Source organism: Sphaeramia orbicularis, chromosome 9 (genome assembly GCF_902148855.1).
Source record: "Sphaeramia orbicularis chromosome 9, fSphaOr1.1, whole genome shotgun sequence".
Classification (NCBI taxonomy): domain Eukaryota; kingdom Metazoa; phylum Chordata; class Actinopteri; order Kurtiformes; family Apogonidae; genus Sphaeramia; species Sphaeramia orbicularis.
Window position 1 is genome coordinate 6,237,691 of NC_043965.1, and position 20,684 is coordinate 6,258,374.

Sequence of the window (20,684 nt, forward strand, 5' to 3'; positions counted from 1 at the left end):
TGTTTTGTTTTTTACTAAACAGTTTTGGGGTTTTTTTTGCATATTCTCATCCATGAAGTGAGGTAATGAGTAGTATTAGAGTGTGTTAAAATGTGAGAAAACAGATTAGAAGCAGTAATTTATTTATTTATTTTTTAATTATTTCATAGTTTTCAAGTGATGTATCAGTAAATACGTGGGGTTTTTTTTGCTTCAAAAATCAAATGCATGGATATTTTTGGAACTCCATGAATAGAGATTCATAACAAAATTTTCAATGGCATTGCTTTGTTCATGCCTAAAGAGGAATAAAAACACTCAAGAAAATAATCTTGATTAAGGTTCTCACAATTCATGCATGAAAGGGTTAAGTCCAAACCATCTCTGAGGCATTTTGGAAGCAAAGATACCAATTAACCAAACTAACCAATGCAAAAAAGATTTATCGCAATATAAAACTACATATTATATGACATTGTTATTGTTTTGTATCCCAGCTTCCTGTTAGGAAAAGAAACACCTGAATTCAACGTGTCCCATACTTTTGTCCGTATAGTAAATGTAAACTTTACAGTGTTAGTCGTGTATTATTTGATAGAAATCAGTGATAATATGAACAGGTAGGTTTTGGTCTGGTTCTAAACCCTGTTACTGAGTGCGTTCTCTATCCACCGGCAGAATCTGGGTGAATATTTCGGAGGACTGACGGTGGAAAAAGCTCTGCCCGGGAACGCGAACGCTCTTCCACAGGTTCTCCAGTCTTTCTTCCAACCGTAAACGGTGAAAATGTCAATAATTCCCACAAAGTAGCGGCGCTGGGGCCCGCGATCACGTGGACGGCGGTTCTTACAGTTGGGCAGGAGTCGTCGATGCTGCTCCTGGAACTCCTGCAGTTCAGAGTCAGTCCTGTGCATCTTTAGCTCCTGCAGGGGGATCTCCTCCTCCACCGCCGCTGCTGCCAGGGTTTGGTCTGAAGGACTTTGTCCACTTTCCTCTGTGGCCTTTTCCAGTAACGGAGCTGTGGGTGGGTCTGGTTCTGTGGGACCGTCATCCAAGTCCAAAGACCTGAGGGAAGAACCAGACCCAACAGAATGAATAAAAAACAACAGGAAAGATTCTGTTCCAGCAAAAAAAATGTAAAAGACGATTTTTTTTCCAGAAACAAGTGGTCGATAACAGACTGGACTAAACCCAGTCCAATATAGATAAGATAAGATAAGATAAGATAAGATAAGATAAGATAAGATAAGATAAGATAAGATAAGATAAGATAAGATAAGATAAGATAAGAAAAGAAAAGATAAAACAAGATAAGATAAAATAAGATAAGGTAAGGTAAGATAAAACAATATAAGATAAGATAAAACAATATGTAAGATAAAAAAAGATAATATAAAATAAGATAAAACAATATAAAACAAGATAAGATAAAATAAGATAAGATAAGATAAGATAGAAATTTACTGATCCTTTGGGCAGAACCCTCAGGAAACTGAAGTTCCAAAAGCAGCACAAAAAACAAATATACACACAAGAAATAACAACCACAAGAAAAAAGCAATACAATAACTATAAAAAACAGTAGTAAAAAATTGCAATTACACATTGGAAAATACTAGTAGAAACAAGTGGTAAAGTGGTAATAATGATAATAATAATATTTAATCATTGATTTCATAATTTGATTTCTTCTAAAAGGTACCAGTTACATTCTAGGCCTATCCTTGTCTATTATTTGCCGTTACTACATGTCACAAATAAATGAATACTTTTTTCCAAATGAAATAAGAAATACGCCTGTTAATGTGGTTGTTTCATACAAATGATTTTTCATTGTATTTTCTATGAGGATGACTCTGTTTTGGACACAGCCCCCTGGTGGACATTCATGTTCCTGCAGATTTTGATACTTGTGCATTGGGACACTGGGTCAACACCATCAGCTCCTTATTTAAAGAGTTTATCAAACTTACTTTGTGGTACGTACGACAAGGTTTGCCAAGGAGCGTTTCCCGTCCAGTTCGTCTTGGTGCAAAGGCTGATGGGCGATCAGGAGACTGTAGTCCAGCACATTCAGGTCCTGAAGGAAGGCAGCGTCCACTTTGACCTGATTCACAAACCACGACTTCTCCTGACCTGAAACAACACAAACATGTTCCAGTCCACAGAGTAAAGGTTCACAAAAGGGTCTGGGAAGTTATTTTGTAAGGTTAGCTTGTAAAAGTACAAGTAGTTCCACATGGCAGTAGTTCAAACACACTACATTTCTCTCTATTCTTGGCGAAATGTAGTTTGTAAAAGTACAGTGAGGAAAAGTAGTTTTAGCAACTACTTTTTATTTTCAGCATTAGATGGAGAATGTACATGTGGTGTATATGAAACTAAATATGGCCATGGTTTGTGCAGCACACTGCTATCAGGGGTGGTGGTGGCGGGGAGGTCGTCCATGGTGGTGACCACATGACGTAATGCTGTGTTCCAGCCCTATTTTTGAGCCCATAAATCATGACTTCAAATCACAACTCATGACTTTGTAACGTTCCAGGCAAGTCAAGCCAAACTGCCTGAGCGCCAGGAATTGTGGGAGCTAGATGTAAACAAACCAGCATGGCAGACCGCATGTAATGTTCATTTCCAATCATTTCTATCGCCAAAGGTGTTTGTTCTTTGCTTATTTGAGGGAAACGGAGGAGGAAAAACGGCGCATAAAGCAAGAGAAGCTGTTCTACCTTTTATGTTTTGTTATTTGTATATTTGGATACATATTTAGTATTAATTTATTCTTGCACTCATTGGACTGAAAACTAGCTAATGCTAGAGCAGCTGCTGATTATGCACAACATTTGCAGGTAAATAATATCGGAGCAAGACCTTGTTTTAATAAACAATCTGCATAAACACCACATCCATGGGGGGGGCTGCCATTGCTACGTGACGTCAGAGCTCAGAACTGGGAGAACATCGATCTAGTACGAGTTCACCGGTGGGAAGTCACAGGTTTGACTGACATTCCAGTGCATTTTCACCGGTTGAAGGTTGGAAAAACACGAGATACGGGTGGACTGGAACGTAGCATTAGTAATGATCGTACAACTGTGAAGCATTGGAATGGGTCCAGGGCGAACCAATCAGAGAAAGCGATGGCTGAGATGTCATGAAATGATCATGCCTTCAAAGTAATTCATGATGAAAGAAAAAAGGGACTGTCTTGGGTTCAATGGGAAAATACAATTTATATTACAAAAATAAATCTAAAAAAACCCCTCTAAACTCTAAACTAATTTTATGTTGTTGCCCAAAATTGTAGTTTACAAATTGAGTAGTTCAACTACATTCATGTATTCTAGTTGAACTACCAGCAAGTTACAGCAAAATGTAGTTCAACTACATGTAGTTTAAGCCTCCCCAACACTGAAAACAAATACAGTTTAATTAGATGAGATTAGAATGAATTTCATTGATCTGTCAGGATATTAAGGTTCCAGTAGCAGCACAACACCGAATGTACACATATAAGAAATATTATAAAATGAAAGGAAAGAAAATAGTGATAAAATATCTATCTATCTATCTATCTATCTATCTATCTATCTATCTATCTATCTATCTATCTATCTATCTATCTATATCTATCTATCTATCTATCTATCTATCTATCTATCTATCTATCTATCTATATCCATCCATCCATCCATCCATCCATCCATCCATCCATCCATCCATCCATAAAATAAACAACATAAACAATGGCCTTTAATCATAATAACAGTGTAAACCATCAGACTCTTACCTAATGTAATGTTCTGTCCTTCAAAGTTGTTGTCCTTCAGCACTTTTATTATTTGTTTTCCTCCAGTGTCAGGGTTCGTCCATCTGCCCACCTCACACCCTTTAATATCATATCTGGACGACACAAAACACAAATACTAACTTAACGCTTAAAGACCTACAACTATTTCTGTGCTGATGTATCCTTTCTTGTGTGATTTGTCTCTATTTTTGATCAGAAACAGGAAACATTTGCGTATCAGAGCATTGTTTTTCCTTGTTTCCTTATGAGTCATCAGATTTAAGTGATGTCTGTTTATAGATCTGATATAAAACAGTTAAAATTATCGCCACCTCCAGCACAAACAACAGTAACTATTACTTCACTCTTAATAATCTACTGATGTCAGCTGTAATAATATACGACTCTACTTCTACATCTGCACAACACAAAATAACTCACCTGATGTTGATCCTCTCATCAGGATAAAACACACTCTGCATCACGATGAAATACTTCTACAGAGACAACACAGTGTTATAGAACATGACATGAAGTGTGTGTAAAAGGTTATATGTAGTATTTAGACTTTAAAAGCACTCGGAGAGCGCAGACCTCCACCAACACAGATCTGCCCCCTGGTGGTGGGTTTGGTTCTAAACGTGTTGAGTGAGTTTGGAATATAAATACTACATGTAACCCCTTTAATAATGTGTGGTTTATTACGTTTTATGCTTTATACTGTACCTTTATTTCATTAGGAACAATAATCCTGTGGACACCTGGAAAATGGATAGACAGATGTACACACTTTTTAATCTCTCGCAACATTTTAATTTTATTCTCTGCTTTGCTGTTGTATATATCCAGAAAACATCAAATAACCAGGGTGTAAAGCTTTATCCCCAGGCATCATTTGTATTTTTGTATCTTATCAGTACAACTACCTTAAACTCCATATTGTCCCACAACTTTAACCCATAAAGACCCAAACAGACACTGGTGACCAAAACCATCTACTGATCTAAACTTTAATACATGTTTACCCTTTAATTCTATCAGTACATGGAAAATTGGTGTAAAATACAGTTATTCATCTTTTCGTGGCATCAATATGACCCATTTGGATGTTCAGAGGCTTCGTAGTTACCATGGAAACACTGTCATCTTCTACAACATTGATTCACCAGTAAAACCCATGGAGTTGGATCAATGACAGTGGATGTAGACACTTATTTTTATTAGCTAATGATATATTTTGTTGAAAAAGTCGCTTTTTCTTTATTTTTTTCAGTTTCTGATATAATAACAATCAACTTTAATCTGAACTTTTATTATCAGTGAATTAAATAAGGGAAAATGCCTGATATTCACTGAAATAACACAAAATACAGAGGATAATACGATAATAAATGATGATAATCACGTCAAGAAAGGTTAAATAGGAAAAACATTTATTTGGGAACTGTAAAAGTAGCACAGGGTCTTTATGGGTTAGGACTGAACTATTGTCTGGGTCTTTCTTATTTTTATATTATGTTGAAATTATTATTATTATGTGAAAATCATTATGCAAGTTCAAATTTCCTACTTGGTATCCATAATGGTATTTTGCACAACAGATTCTCATTTCTTTTCTCAAAGTGTGAAAAAATACAGATAACCTTCTAAAATGTTAATGAAATCACATGTAAAGCCATATTTGGAATCAATGTTTGACATCACACACACTATACTACAAAAAAGGTTGTCTAAAAGATAAAAACAGTAAATCTGAGGAAAAGGTACTTAAAACAAGTGAAATATCTGTCCATGCAGAAAGATAATTTCACTTGACAAGATTTCTTGAATTAAGATTTAAATATTCAAATATGACTTTTTTTTCTTTCTCTTTTTGTGTGTATCATTATTTTATGCTTCCTTGAATTTTCATCTCTATATTATGTTGTGCAAAGAAGTCAATTAGTAACAATCAGGAGGCTTGTATCATTTCCATATTCGAAATAAATCAATTAAAAAAAAAAAAAGATTGTTAAATCTAGAAATAAGCATATCTGCAGATGTATGAATTAACTTTTAAAACAAGCAAAATTATCTCACTCTTCTAAATCTGAGTTGTTTTTTTTAAATCTTAGTAAAAGCCAAATAATTTGCAGGATATACTTGTGATTTTTATTATTTTTTGCGTGGCTGCTCCTCTTACCTAGAAACCTGACCATCAGTGAATGAGGGTATTTGTCCAAATGGTCCATGTAGGCCTGAAGGTTGGACAGAAGAAACTGGACCTCCCGTCTGCTCTGGGTTTTCAGGAAGAACCTCTTGTCGTTCCTAAAAAAAAAACAACAACAGAGTGAATCTCAGAATACTGGTATGTAACCCAATCCTAAAGTGTTTTGTGTTCCAAATAAAACAGGCAAACTAACTCTAAAAACATTGTTCTACTCATGTTTTCAGTTATCTTATTTTGTTCCAAGAAAAATATTTCATTTATTCTGGTTTGAATCCATATTTGCAACTTTTTAAAATCATTTTTCATGTCGTCGTTGGTCAAATTGAAGCCCCTCCATTCACCAAGAGGCACAAAAAAATACACCAGGAAACACAAAAAATTACACTAAATAGACATAAAACATGCTAAATAACACAAAAATACACAAGAAATATGCTTAAATACAAATCAACTATGCTAAAATGTGCTAAAATACACACAATTTACAATAAATACACAAAAATAGACTAAAAATATGCTGAAAACACAAATAAAGTATGTTAATATATGCTAAAATACACTAAAACACAAAAAATAGCCCAAGAAACAAAAAAATTACACTAAATACACATAAAACATGCTAAATAACATACAAATACACAAGAAATATGCTTAAATACAAATAAACTATGCTAAAATATGCTAAAATACACACAATTTACAATAAATACACAAAAATAGACTAAAATATGCTGAAAACACAAATAAAGTATGTTAAAATATGCTAAAATGACACTAAAATACACCAAAAATAGACTGAAATGCACTAAAATACACAAAACGTGTTAAATACACGGTCAGGATATCTACAGGTCTGATGAAGCCAAATTTATGACTTTTTAGTCTTTTTCTCGTCGTCTTTGGCCAAATTTCATTCCTTCCATTCACATAAATATCAGTCCAACAGGCCTCAGAGTTATTGTGTTGAACAATCTGAATCATGTTTACATCCACTTACGTTATAATTCCATTTTTCCATGACTAATGTTTGTTTTAATGATATTGAAGCCGTTAAAGCTCAAAAATGTTATAATACACCAACATGCAAAAAATTACACTACAATACCCCAAAACACAAGTAAATGCACTAAAAAAACACTAAAAATGGGCTAAAATACACATAAATTATGCTAAAATATGCTAATTTACAAAAAAATGCACTAAAAAATACAATAGACTAAAACACACAAAAATATGCTTAAACGCAAATAAAGTATGTTAAAATGTGCTAAAATACACTAAAATTACACTAAAATACACAAAAATAGACTGAAATGCACTAAGATACAGAAAAAAATGTTAAATACACAATCAGGATATCTGCAGGTTTGATGAAGCCAAATTTATGACTTTTTTTTTTTTTTTTTTTTTTAACTTTTTAATAATACACCAACATGCAAAAAATTACACTAAAATAACCCCACAAAAAACCCCACAAAAAATGTGCTAAAATACACATAAAGTATGCTAAAATACGCTAATTTACACAAAAAATGCACTAAAAAAATACAAATAGACTAAAATAGACTAAAACACAGAAAAATATGCTTGAACACAAATAAAGTATGTTAAAATATGCTAAAATATACTAAAATGACACTAAAATACACAAAAATAGACTGAAATGCACTAAAATACACAAAAATATGTTAAATACACAGTCAGGATGTCTGCAGGTTTGATGAAGCCAAATTTATAACTTTTTTTTTTTTTTTTTTGACATTTTTCTGACTGTCCTTGGTCAAATTTCATTACAAATACTATAGAAAACACAATAAAATAGACTAAAATACAAAAAAATCTGCTAAAATACACGTAAAGTATGTTAAAATATGCTAATATACACATAAAATGCACTAAAAAAAAAAAAAAAAGACTGAAATAGGCAAAAAAAATATACACAAAAAAGACATTAAATACACAATCAGGGTATCTGTAGTTTTGATGAAGCCAAATTTATGACTTTTTAAGACTTTTTTCTCTCCACCCATGAATGACTGTTGGAGGCTCCACCCATCTCCGTTAAAATGATCAACACTAATTACACTGGACTAATTCTGTACAAAGATTTACAAAGAAAATATAGCAAATAGCATTTATTCTGTTTGTGGGATTTTCAGGACCTTTCAGAGTCAGATTTAAAGATTAATGATCAATTTTAAGGTGAATTAACGCCTTAATTCAAATTTTTTTAAGGATTTGTCGACGAGAAAATGCCCCCCCCAAAAACAGTAATAATAAAACATATTCTCAGAACTGATAAGACTACTTTTTGTGCAGGACACTGTTTGATGCTCACGTTACGAAGAAGTCGGCTTTGCTCTTGGAGTTGCTGACAAACTGGAGGTAACATCCGTCCGAGCAGAGGGAGGTCATGTAGTCGTGGTCTGTGATGTCCAGTGAACGCCTCAGCTTAGAAAACACCGCAGCTGCAAACGTCTGCATTTCAAAGCCCTGGAAGACCCGGGTTAGAACCACACACACCAGTTTAATCCAAGATGGAAACCTTTGGAACCATTAAAGTCATTTTAGTTCAGAGCCACATTCAACCCAGTTAAATAATAACATAACTTAGAAATAATGACAACGTTTCAGAAATATACATACTGTTAATATTGGAAATATTATGTCTATTCATATTTTATGTGAATTTTTTAAAATGTGTAAAAATCTATTTAGCTCTATTTGTCAGATTTTATTTTCTATTTTGTTTTCTTATCTTATTTTAGTTTTTTATCATTTTAAATTTGCACTATTCTTGTTTTCTTATGTTTTTTTTTTTTTTTTTTTTTAATTCATATTGTTGCACTGACCGGAAGAGCACATGATGACAAGAAAAGGCTATTCTATTCATTCTATTCTATCTATTCTATTCTATCTATTCTATTCTATTCTATTCTATTCTATTCTACATCACTCTATTCTATTCTATTCTATTCTATTCTATTCTATGCTACATCACTCTATTCTATTCTGTTCTATTCTATGCTACATCACTCTATTCTATTCTATTCTATTCTATTCTACATCACTCTATTCTATTCTATTCTATTCTATTCTATTCTATTCTACATCACTCTATTCTATTCTATTCTATTCTATTCTACATCACTCTATTCTATTCTATTCTATTCTATTCTATTCTATTCTATTCTATTCTATGCTACATCACTCTTTTCTATTGTATTCTATTCTATTCTATTCTATTCTATTCTATTCTATTCCATATCACTCTATTCTATTCTATTCTATTCTATTCTATTCTATTCTATTCTATTCTATTCCATATCACTGTATTCTATTCTATTGTATCCTACATCACTCTGTTCTATTATACATCACTCTATTCTACTCTACTGTACTCTACTCTATTCTATATCACTCTATTCTATTCTATTCTATTCTATTCTATTCTATTCTATTATTCTATTTCTACAAATCTTCTGTGTTTTAGTACAAAACCTAAAATTACAGTTTACAAACTATTCTTAAACAAAAATGTGAATAACCTCAAAATTCATGAACCTGAAATTTTCTAAGAAAAACAGTTGAATTTTAACGATATTCTGCCTCAGTTCATTATTTACACATGTTCATTATAACGTATAGGCCGCAGTGGATTTACAAATAAAACATTTAGTATGAGGGATCTGGAACTGAATAATATAACATAAAAGCGCTATAGAAATCTAATCCATTATTATTATTATTATTATTATTATTATTATTATTATATTATTATTATTATTATTATTATTATATTATTATATTACGATCAATATAACTTGACTGTCAGTGTCCTGTTGGACGGGTTGGACCCTTTGGAGGTCCGGTTTTGGCCCACGGGCCGTATGTTTGACCTCTGACCTGGTGGGTTTGAGTCTCCTGGGCCTTGAAGTGTTCAGGTGTGAGCTGGTCCTGCGTGGTGGACTCCAGGTTCTGGATGGAGGCCTGCATCCCGTCTTTGATCATGGAGGTCAGAGGGTAGAACTCGTGCTCCGGTGTGATCTCGAACACTCCCAGCATCCTCCAGCGCTGCCTCAGGTGCCACCAGCGCCTCCGCCTGGCCCCTCTGGAGGTGGACGCCGCCTTCGTCTGAGCCATCTGAGACGGAAACTACAACAGGTTACACCAACGAGGAAGAACGGGCAGTATGTGCACCTACAAGAACCAAGATCTACTGAGGACATGAAGTCCTGGGTGGAAATACTCTGATTTAGAATACATTTTATTGCATTTTATTCTTTATTTGTATTTTATTCTTATTTTATTCTTTATTTGTATTTTATTCTTATTTTATTTGTACTTTTTCTTCTTTTCTTCTTTATTTGTATTTATTTGTATTTATTCTTATGTTTTCTTTATTTGTATTTTATTCTTATTTTATTCTTTATTTGTATTTTATTCTTTTTATTCTTTATTTGTATTTATTCTTATTTGTTTTCTTTATTTGTATTTTATTCTTCATTTGTATTTTATTCTTGTTTATTCTTTATTTGTATTTTATTCTTATTCTATTCTTATTTGTATTTTGTTCTTTATTTGTATTTTATTATTTAATTCTCTATTTGTATTTATTCCTATTCTATTCTTTATTTGTATATTCTTCATTTGTATTTTATTCTTGTTTTATTTGTATTTTATTCTTGTTTTATTCTTGTTTTATTCTCATTTGTATTTTATTCTTATTTTATTCTTTATTTGTATTTATTCTTATTTTATTCTTCATTTGTATTTTATCTTATTTTATTTGTATTTTATTCTTGTCCATCCATCCATTATCTTCCGCTTATCCGGGGCCGGGTTGCGGGGGTAACAGTCTAAGCAGGGATGCCCAGATTCCCTCTCCCCAGACACTTCTTCCAGCTCTTCCGGGGGACCCCGAGGCGTTCCCAGGCCAGCCGAGAGACATAGTCTCTCCAACGTGTCCTAGGTCTTCCCGAGGTCTCCTCCCGGTGGGACATGCCCGGAACACCTCCCCAGGGAGGCGTTTATTGTTTTTCTTTATTTTATTTCTATTTTTGTTGTTAGTTGTTGTACAAATTGCTGTTATAATTTTGTGTCTTAGAGGATTTTAATATGTATATTTGGTATATATACATATGTTTGTATATTTAGAGCTTTGTATACTGCATATATTTTCTTTTTTGTTGTATTGATAATTTCTTTCCTGCTACTTGAATGGAGCGACTGTAACACCCAATAATTCCCCCTGGGATTAATAAAGTATTCAGATTCTGATTATTTTCTTTTATTTTCTCTTTAACCCATAAAGACCCAGTCATTTTTCTCTATTTAACCTTTTTAAGTGATTTATCACCATTTATTGTAATTTTATCCTCTGCATTTTGCATTTTCAGTGTTTAATTTATAATATTTAACTTACTGATCATGTAGATGTTCATAAACCTCAGATTAAAGTTGAGGGTATTGTATCAAAAACAAGGAAAACTGAACAAAAGTGACTTTTTCAGCAAAATATGAATAAATGAACATAAAACAAGTGTCTCCATCCACTGTCATTTATCAATACATCTGTACAATTACTTTTTTTTTTTTTTTTTACATTTACATCTTTACTAAGTGATTTATCACCATTATTGTAATATTATCCTCTGTTTTTTTTTTTTTTCATTTTTCAGTCTAAATTATGTATTTTCCTATATTATATAGAAAAATACCTGATTTTCACTAAAAAATGCAAAAAAACAGAATATTATTTGTAATTAATGGTGATAAATCACTTCCAAAATGTTACATATAGGAAAAAATAATAATTGGGAGCTGCCACAAAAGTAGCACGGGTCTTTATGGGTTAAATATATATTCAGTATCAATATCAGCATCCTTTATTTTATACAATGACAATAAAGTATATCGATATTGATATTTAATTGTATATCTGGCACTGAAATGAAGGAAAACAACAACCAGCATGAGCAGAAAACAGTCAAACAGCCAATGAGCAGACACCTGGACGGATCTACCTTTACCTGAGGAGGTGGAGCTGAAAATGATGCATTCAGGTGCTATCGGGAAGATGAACCTTTCCACTTGTGAGTTCGAAATGACAAGAGTGTTGTGTTCAAGTGCTTTTGTGTTGTAGCGCAATAAAAAAAATGGTTGAAACACAGCTTTGAAGTGCTAATTTATCCGCTACAACTTTTTTTTTTTTTTTTTTTTTTGCAAATTGTGCATATTATAAACGTGAAAAATAATCAGTTAACAGCAGCAGAATGCTAATAAAGTTTTTTTTTTTTTTTTTTTTTTTTTTTACCATTCACAATGAATCCCTCGTTGCTCTCCGCCAAAGTTCAAAGATTATTTTCATCTCGGAAGCTCTTGGATCAAACATTTTTTTCCCAGTTTTCCAGTGGAAAATACAACGTGAGGGGACGTTCATAATTCCCATAGCACTTGAAGGCAGCATAAGATCAATGAAATCACAGTCTCTGCCTCATTAGTTTCAGTGAAAAAGTCATACTGCAATTATTTTGGATAATACTGTGATGTGAGTCTATTTTTTGCACATATTACAAGTTTTCCATCTCGGTCGACTGCAAAAAAAAAACAACAAAAACTCAGAACATTAACAAAAGTCAGCTCTTATTTGACATGTTTTATGTATTTTTGCAGCCACTTTACCTGCATACGCTCATTTCAGTCCAGTAAAGTCATCCATGTATTATGTATTCCTCTAATTCTCATATTATTTACATGGAGTTCACATACTAAGTAAATATTAGTTGCATTAAAGTGTTGTTCTGTGTGTGTGAGTTACCAGGTGTGGCTGGTTGGTCACTTCCTGATCCAGTCAAAGGTGTGGCTAAGGGCTGAGGATGTTAATGCTGGAGGTGGGTCATGGGACTGAACCAAGGGTGATGGGTAACGGGGGGGATTCTGGGTTAGTTCTGTATTAAGTCGTTTTCAGTGTTCAACTTATTTTACCTGTTTTTGGTTTGGTCTGTGAAAAACATTTAGTGGAGTTTCCAGGTGTGTTTGACAGTAGTAGTAGTAGTGGTAGTAGTAGTAGTAGTGGTAGTAGTAGTAGTAGTAGTAGTGGTAGTAGTAGTGGTAGTAGCGGTAGTAGTAGTGGTAGTAGTAGTGGTAGTAGTAGTAGTGGTAGTAGTAGTAGTAGTGTAGTAGTAGTAGTAGTAGTAGTGGTAGTAGGGTAGTAGTCGGTAGTAGTAGTAGTAGGTATAGTAGTAGTAGTAGTAGTAGTAGTAGTAGTAGTGGTAGTAGTATTAGTAGTAGTGGTAGTAGTAGTGGTAGTAGCGGTAGTAGTAGTAGTAGTAGTAGTGGTAATAGTAGTGGTAATAGTAGTGGTAATAGTAGTGGTAGTAGTAGTATTAGTAGTAGTGGTAGTAGTAGTAGTAGTAGTAGTGGTAGTAGTAGTAGCGGTAGTAGTAGCGGTAGTAGTAGTGGTAGTAGTGGTAGTAGTAGTGGTAGTAGTAGTAGTAGTAGTGGTAATAGTAGTGGTAGTAGTAGTAGTAGTAGTGGTAGTAGTAGTGGTAGTAGTAGTGGTAGTGGTAATAGTAGTGGTAGTAGTAGTAGTAGTAGTAGTAGTGGTAGTAGTAGTGGTAGTGGTAGTAGTAGTATTAGTAGTAGTGGTAGTAGTAGTGGTAGTAGTAGTATTAGTAGTAGTGGTAGTAGTAGTATTAGTAGTAGTGGTAGTAGTAGTAGTAGTAGTAGTAGTAGTAGTAGCAGCAGCAGTAGTAGTAGTAGCAGCAGCAGTAGTAGTAGTAGTATTAGTAGTAGTGGTAGTAGTAGTGGTAGTAGTGGTAGTAGTGGTAGTAGCGGTAGTAGTAGTGGTAGTAGTAGTATTAGTAGTAGTGGTAGTAGTAGTGGTAGTAGTAGTGGTAGTAGTAGTATTAGTAGTAGTGTTAGTAGTAGTGGTAGTAGTAGTAGCGGTAGTAGTAGCGGTAGTAGTAGTGGTAGTAGCGGGTAGTAGTAGTGGTAGTAGTAGTAGTAGTAGTAGTGGTAATAGTAGTGGTAGTAGTAGTAGTAGTAGTAGTGGTAATAGTAGTGGTAGTAGTAGTAGCGGTAGTAGTAGCGGTAGTAGTAGTGGTAGTAGCGGTAGTAGTAGTGGTAGTAGTAGTAGTAGTAGTAGTGGTAATAGTAGTGGTAATAGTAGTGGTAGTAGTAGTAGTAGTAGTGGTAGTAGCGGTAGTAGTAGTGGTAGTGGTAATAGTAGTGGTAGTAGTAGTAGTAGTAGTAGTAGTGGTAGTAGTGGTAGTGGTAGTAGTAGTGGTAGTAGTAGTATTAGTAGTAGTGGTAGTAGTAGTAGTAGTGGTAGTAGTAGTATTAGTAGTAGTGGTAGTAGTAGTATTAGTAGTAGTGGTAGTAGTAGTAGTAGTAGTAGTAGCAGCAGCAGTAGTAGTAGTAGTAGTAGTAGTAGTAGTAGTAGTAGTAGTAGTGGTAGTAGTAGTAGTAGTAGTAGTAGTAGTAGTAGTAGTAGTAGTAGTAGTGGTAGTAGCAGCAGCAGCAGTAGTACTAGTAGTAGTAGTAGTAGTAGTAGTAGTAGTAGTAGTAGTAGTAGTAGTGGTAGTAGCAGCAGCAGCAGTAGTACTAGTAGTAGTAGTAGTAGTGGTAGTAGTAGTAGTAGTAGTACTATTAGTAGTAAAGTCAGCTCTTCTGTTTATCAGTTTATTATCCAGAGCTGTGGTTTATTATTAACTTTCATTTCATTAATGTACAAACACTCATGTAAAAGGACATGAAACCTGGACCTTTTGTTTTTTTGGTGACTTTCAAATAAATTTTTCTCCACATTTGACCTTTATTAAACCTTAAAGACCCAAACATCCATCACCGATCAAAACCATCCGCTGATCTAAACTGTTTAATACCTGTTGATCCACTAATCCTATCAGTCCATGTCAATAATTGGTGTAAAATACAGTTCTTCATCTGTTCATGGTCATCACATATGACCCATTTGGACGTTCAGAGGCTCTGTAGTTACCGTGGACCAAAACCCATTTTTGTGCTGCAGTACTGTGACAGTAGACATTGTCTTATTATTTTATCATCTGCATTTTGCATTTTTCACTGATTATGTAGGGGTTCAGAAAAACTCAGTAAATTCAAAAGTTTTTGTATGAAACAAAGAAAATTGAAGAAAAAGTGACTTTTCCAGCAAAGATATCAGTAACTGAATGTAAAAATCAGTGTCTCCATCCACTGTCATTGATCCAACTCCATGGGTTTTACTGGTGAATCAGTGTTGTAGAAGATGACGGTGTTTCCATGGTAACTACAGAGCCTCTGAACGTCCAAATGGGTCATATCTGATGACCATGAAAAGATGAATAACTGTGTTTTACATGAATTATTGCCATGTATTGATAGGATTAGTGGAGCAGAAGTTATTAAACAGGTTAGATCAGTAGATGGTTTGGTCGTCAGTGGCTGTTTGGGTCTTTAAGGGTTAAGACTTTTTTAGAGGAATACAAACGCACACATAGACACACCCACTCCCTTAGGACACATCTAAGTCAGTAAACTCATAAATATTTCAGGTTTTCTTGTATCAGTGATTATTTTGGAGGTTAATAACTACATCCTGTATGTTCTGGCTGCTCTTACCTGAGGTGGTTGTTGTTGTTGTTGTTTGGAAAACAAATGAACCCAGATTTCCTTCACTTTGTCTGAAGCCTCGTCCTCGTCGTTGTCGTCGTTGTGTGTGATGATCTTCCAGGGTTACATTCCAGGCAGGTTAGTCAGGCAGAGCAGGGTGTGACACATACAAACTGGAAACCACAAAGGCACAGTCAACGCCTCAGAGTCGACGGCTTCCATCAGCCAATCAGAGCACAGCCTGCAGCGGCTTCCACATGTGTCTGTTGGGATGTATGAAGGTGGAGTTCATTCAGATCCAGAGTTCACTCTGAACTCTGACAGTCTGAGGAATTAGAAAAGAGCTGCAGTCCTGTCACAACACGTCAGTAACAACAGGTCGAGTTTGTCTCCAAAACGACATGAACATGAAATGTGCAGATGATAAATACTGGTGAGTGTACTAAAAAGGAGGTTAGGTACAAAAAAAAAAAAAAAAAGTCAAATTTTTATTGTCAAAATGTAACAAATTTAATCTCCTAAAAGTACTTTATGTTTGTTGAATTATCTTTTTTTTTTTTAAACTACAAGTTTATTCTCTTAATATTATGGCTTTATTCTAAAAATATGAGTTTAGTCTCCTAAAAGAACATTGTATTTGTTAAATTATGAGTTTCTTTTTTTTGAACAACTTTATTCTCATAATATTATCGCTTTATTCTTGAAATATGACGACTTTAATCTCCTAAAAGTACATGATTTTCGTTAAATTATGAAGTTTTTTTTTTTAACTACGACTTTATTTGTCATAATATTACAGCTTTATTCTTGAAATATTATGACTTCAATCTCCTAAAACTACATCATTTTTGTTAAATTATGAGTTTTTTTTTTTAAACTACAACTTTATTCTCATAATATTATGGCTTTATTCTCACAAAATGACGACTTTAATCTCCTAAAAGTACTTTATTTTTGTTAAATTATGAGTTTTTTTTAAAGTACAACTTCATTCTCATAATATTATGGCTTTATTCTCAAATATGACGACTTTAGTTTCCTAAAAGTATTATTATTTTTGTTAAATTCTGATATATACATATATATATATATATATTATATATATATATAATATTATATATTTTTTTTTTTTTTAAACTATGACTTTATTCTCAAAATATTATGGCTTTTTCTCAAAATATGCAAATATGACGACTTTAATCTCCTAAAACTACATTATTTTGTTAAATTATGAGTTTTTGGTGTTTTTTTTTAAACTACAACTTTATTCTCATAATATTATGGCTTTATTCTTGAAATATGACGACTTTTATTTCATAAAAGTACATTATTTTTGTTAAATTATGATTTTTTTTAAAAACCACAACTTTATTCTCATAATATTATGGCTTTATTCTCGACATATGATGACTTTAATCTCCTAAAAGTACATAATTTTTGTTAACTTCTGAGTTTTTTTTTTTTAAACTACAACTTTATTCTCATAATATTTTGGTTTTATTCTCAAAATGCGACAACTTTAATCTTATAAAATTACAGGTTTTATCTCGATATTTTACGTCTTTATTTTCATAGTGACAAGTGTTTCTATTTTATGTGGCCCTAATACGCTGTCGTAACCAAGAAAAAAACCCGTAAATGAAAGGTTTTGTTACTCACTTCAGTAAAACCTCTGACATAAAAATGCTTAAAAAGAAACAAATTACAACAGTCAGTTTTTCGTATTTAATGACAACCCCTTCAAGTAAGAAAAAAGCCCACCAGTGCCATAATAATCACCAAAAATATGACGGCAATTAGCTGTAAAATAAGTAGTGAAACAGTAAATAGATTGACAAGACTGGTTACAACTCAATTATCACAAACCTCATGAAAAGAGACCAGTTAAAACCACATGCCAACATACAGTCAGAATATCTAGGTTTTTTGTTGTTGTTTTTTTTTTTTTTTTTTTTTTAAAGGTGAAGATTTTGCACATTTCGACTTCTTCAAACTCCATAAAAATTACAAGATTTCCTGCAAATAATAAAACATGTAGTTAAAACATCAGCTGACTCTGATCTGAGACTTCTATTTAGTATCACAGTGATGGTAGTGCAGTTATTGGTGAGTTCACTTCAGACTGTTAAGATGCTTTTTACCTTCACTGGAGATGGAGTTACTGTTATTATTATTATAATACACTGTGTCCGGCTCAAACGGGATCTTCTCTGCAGAGTCCACCACATTATACACTATACGGACAAAAGTATGTGGACACGTTGAATTCAGGTGTTTTTTTCAAACAGGGGTCTGGGATACAAAACAATAATGACAAATGGAATAATATAGTTTTATATTATGAGATGAATATCATTGCATTGGTTAGTTGTGAGGTTAAAATGGGGCCACGAGCCAAAAAAAATTGGAAACCACTGCTATACATAATAAATTAAAGTATAAAATCTACCATGCTCTTGTGAATTATGTGTTTCAATGTTCCCTAAACTTTTATTCTTGAGGAATGAAATTACCTACTGTCACCCTTTTAAATTAACTTGTATCACTCATATTTATTCCAGTATTGGATCTTGGAGGGAGGGGTGCAATACATAAGGTCGGGTTTTTAAACTACTCATATTCTTGCTAATTATGTTTCAATGTTTTCTAAAATTTTACTCTTGAAGAATGAAATCACTCCCAACCTTCTTAAACCAACTCGTATCACTTATATTTATTCATTTTATTGGATCTTGGAGGGAAGGGTGCAATATATCCTCCTGAGACCCAGCAATGCATATTTGTCCTCTGTAGTGGACAAGAGTTTCACAGCTTTATTAAAAAAAAAAAAAAAAAAAAAAAAAAAAAAAGTCCACTGCAAAGTACATTTTGTTAAATAAAATAAAAATGATCTGAAAAACTGTGGCATCATATGGTTTCCAATCAATGCAATTATGTAATGTGAAAAACAAAACTAAAAACTTTTACTTACTGGCTCTCAGGAGGTTAAGAACTGGGTGTAATACTTAACTGTGATTATGCTGATTTTAAGATTATGCGACTGAACTGTTTTGTGATTGTATGTGTTAGAATGTGAACGCAGCAATGTGTAGCACTGTTGTCCAAAAATTATTTCCTGTATGGGACAATAAAGTTTAGCCTGATCCTGATATATATATATATATATATATATATATATATATATATATATTAATATTATATATATATATATAAAAATAATATATATATATATATGTATGTTATATTATATATATATACAAACAATATATATATATAATAAATAAATAAATATATATATATTATTATATATATATATATATATATATATATATATATATATGTATGTATATATATACATATATAAAAACAGAAAAAAATCTGGACAATTAAACAGTGAGGTCCAACAGTAAACTACAGCTTAGGCCTGCATGATTAATCGATTTTAAATCAAAATTGGATTTTTTAATTAGGACGATTTTTAAAAAAGGGAAATCATAAAATCGATTTCATCCTCCTTATGTGTCCGGGCTGCATGCCTGTGGGCTTACTTGCTAAATTTTTCATTCACAAATGTAAGTTCTGTAACACAAAACCAAATATTATTTATTTTTTGAAAGATGTTGAACTTTATTCAAAGCTGTTCGATAAATCTGGAAACAAAAGGCTACAAAAAGCATCAGTATTTGCTCTGATTTGGACATTGTATTGTAGTGTATTCTCCCTGGCAAACTTACGTTATTTTCTTGTTGTATACATTGTTCGTATACTCTACTTCATTTTAAAGATTTAACGAAGACAAAAAAAACTGTGGGTTCATGACGTGATACCATCACAGACTTCAGGTCAGAGCAGTGCTTTGCATTGTGGGCCGCTCTTGAAAACAACATGCTGACTTCTGTTGTCTTTTGTAGTTTTACCCAAAAATCAAAATCGAAAATTGAGTTTTTAGAGGAAAAAATCGGGATTTTTTTTTTTTTTTCCCCAAAATTGTGCAGCCCTACAACTAACCAATGCAATGGTATTTATCCCAATATAAAACTATATTATTTCATTTGTCATTATTGTTTTGTATCCCAGACCCCTGTCTAACCCTCTACTGTCTACACATCTCACTGAGGATGAAAAATCTAACATTTAACTTGAAGGAAATATTGATGTTTTTATGTCAAATCATTACAGACAAAATTTAGAAATTTAGAGGCAAAACATTTAAAATCATAGTCATAGATAAAAAAAAAAAAAAAAAAACAACCAAAAAAAACAAAATCAACGGTGACATAAATTAAGTCCAAACCATCTCTGAGGCATTTTGGCCGCAAACATAATAATTGAATCCAAACTAACCAATGCAATATTTATCCCATTATAAAACTATAGTATTTCACTTATCATTATTGTTTTGTATCCCAGACCCCTGTCTAACCATCTACTGTCTTCACATCTCACTGAGGAAGAAAAATCTAATATTTAACTTTAAGGAAATATTGATGTTTTTATGTCAGATCTGCGGTGGCCCAGAGGTGCAACAGCCCAAGAAATGATCCATACAAAAAAAAAAGAGAGAACATCCCAAAAAAATTATCCACTCTATGAAAAAAGAGAACAGCCCAAAAAATTACTAACTATACAAACTATATTAATGGAAATCATCATTTTAAAATAACTTTATTTTTAGCGCGCTGACCTCCATTTCCGGTGGGTTGCTTCGTTAGCATTAGCCACATTAGCTGAAGGACTTACAAATTTTCAGCCTTTGCTTTTATTTTTTGTGGTGGCCTTAACTGTAAAGCAAGAGACCGTTTGGGTGAACAGTGACCCCTGAATTTAAAAGGTGGATGATGTTTTTTTTTTTTTTTTTTCTTATAGTGGATAATTTTTTGGGCTAATGGATAATTTTTTGGGCTGTTGCACCTCTGGGCCACTGTACAAATCATCATGGACAAAATTTAGAAATTTAGAAGCAGAATATTTAAAATCATACTCATGGATTAAAAAAAAAAAAAAAAAAACCCAAAAAAAATTAACAAAATCAGTGGTGACATAAATTAAGTCCAAACCATCTCTGAAGCATTTTGGCCGCAAACATAA

At 32.9% G+C, this 20,684-nt stretch overlaps 1 protein-coding gene across 1 annotated transcript; it reads right to left on the reverse strand.

Moving 5' to 3' along the window:
* Positions 1 to 430: 430 nt before the first annotated feature.
* On the reverse strand, positions 431 to 15,766 carry LOC115425339 (phosphatidylinositol 4-phosphate 5-kinase-like protein 1). Its single transcript, XM_030142802.1, has 9 exons — positions 15,606 to 15,766; positions 9,885 to 10,121; positions 8,317 to 8,471; positions 5,952 to 6,076; positions 4,496 to 4,530; positions 4,211 to 4,266; positions 3,770 to 3,882; positions 1,953 to 2,115; positions 431 to 1,044 (listed from the first exon to the last, which is right to left on the reverse strand). The coding sequence occupies exons 2-9, from the start codon at positions 10,119 to 10,121 to the stop codon at positions 618 to 620; spliced, it is 1,311 nt and encodes a 436-aa protein (XP_029998662.1). The 5' UTR covers positions 15,606 to 15,766; the 3' UTR covers positions 431 to 617.
* Between the last annotated feature and the right edge of the window lie 4,918 nt (positions 15,767 to 20,684).

Coding starts and splice junctions, on each gene's coding strand:
- LOC115425339 (XM_030142802.1), bottom strand. CDS start 10,121: ATGGCTCAGACGAAGGCGGCGTCCACCTCCAGAGGGGCCAGGCGGAGG. Junction 4,267..4,495: donor TTGTTCCTAATGAAATAAAG/GTACAGTATAAA, acceptor TTGTCTCTGTAG/AAGTATTTCATCGTGATGCA. Junction 3,883..4,210: donor GATGAGAGGATCAACATCAG/GTGAGTTATTTT, acceptor TGTGTCGTCCAG/ATATGATATTAAAGGGTGTG.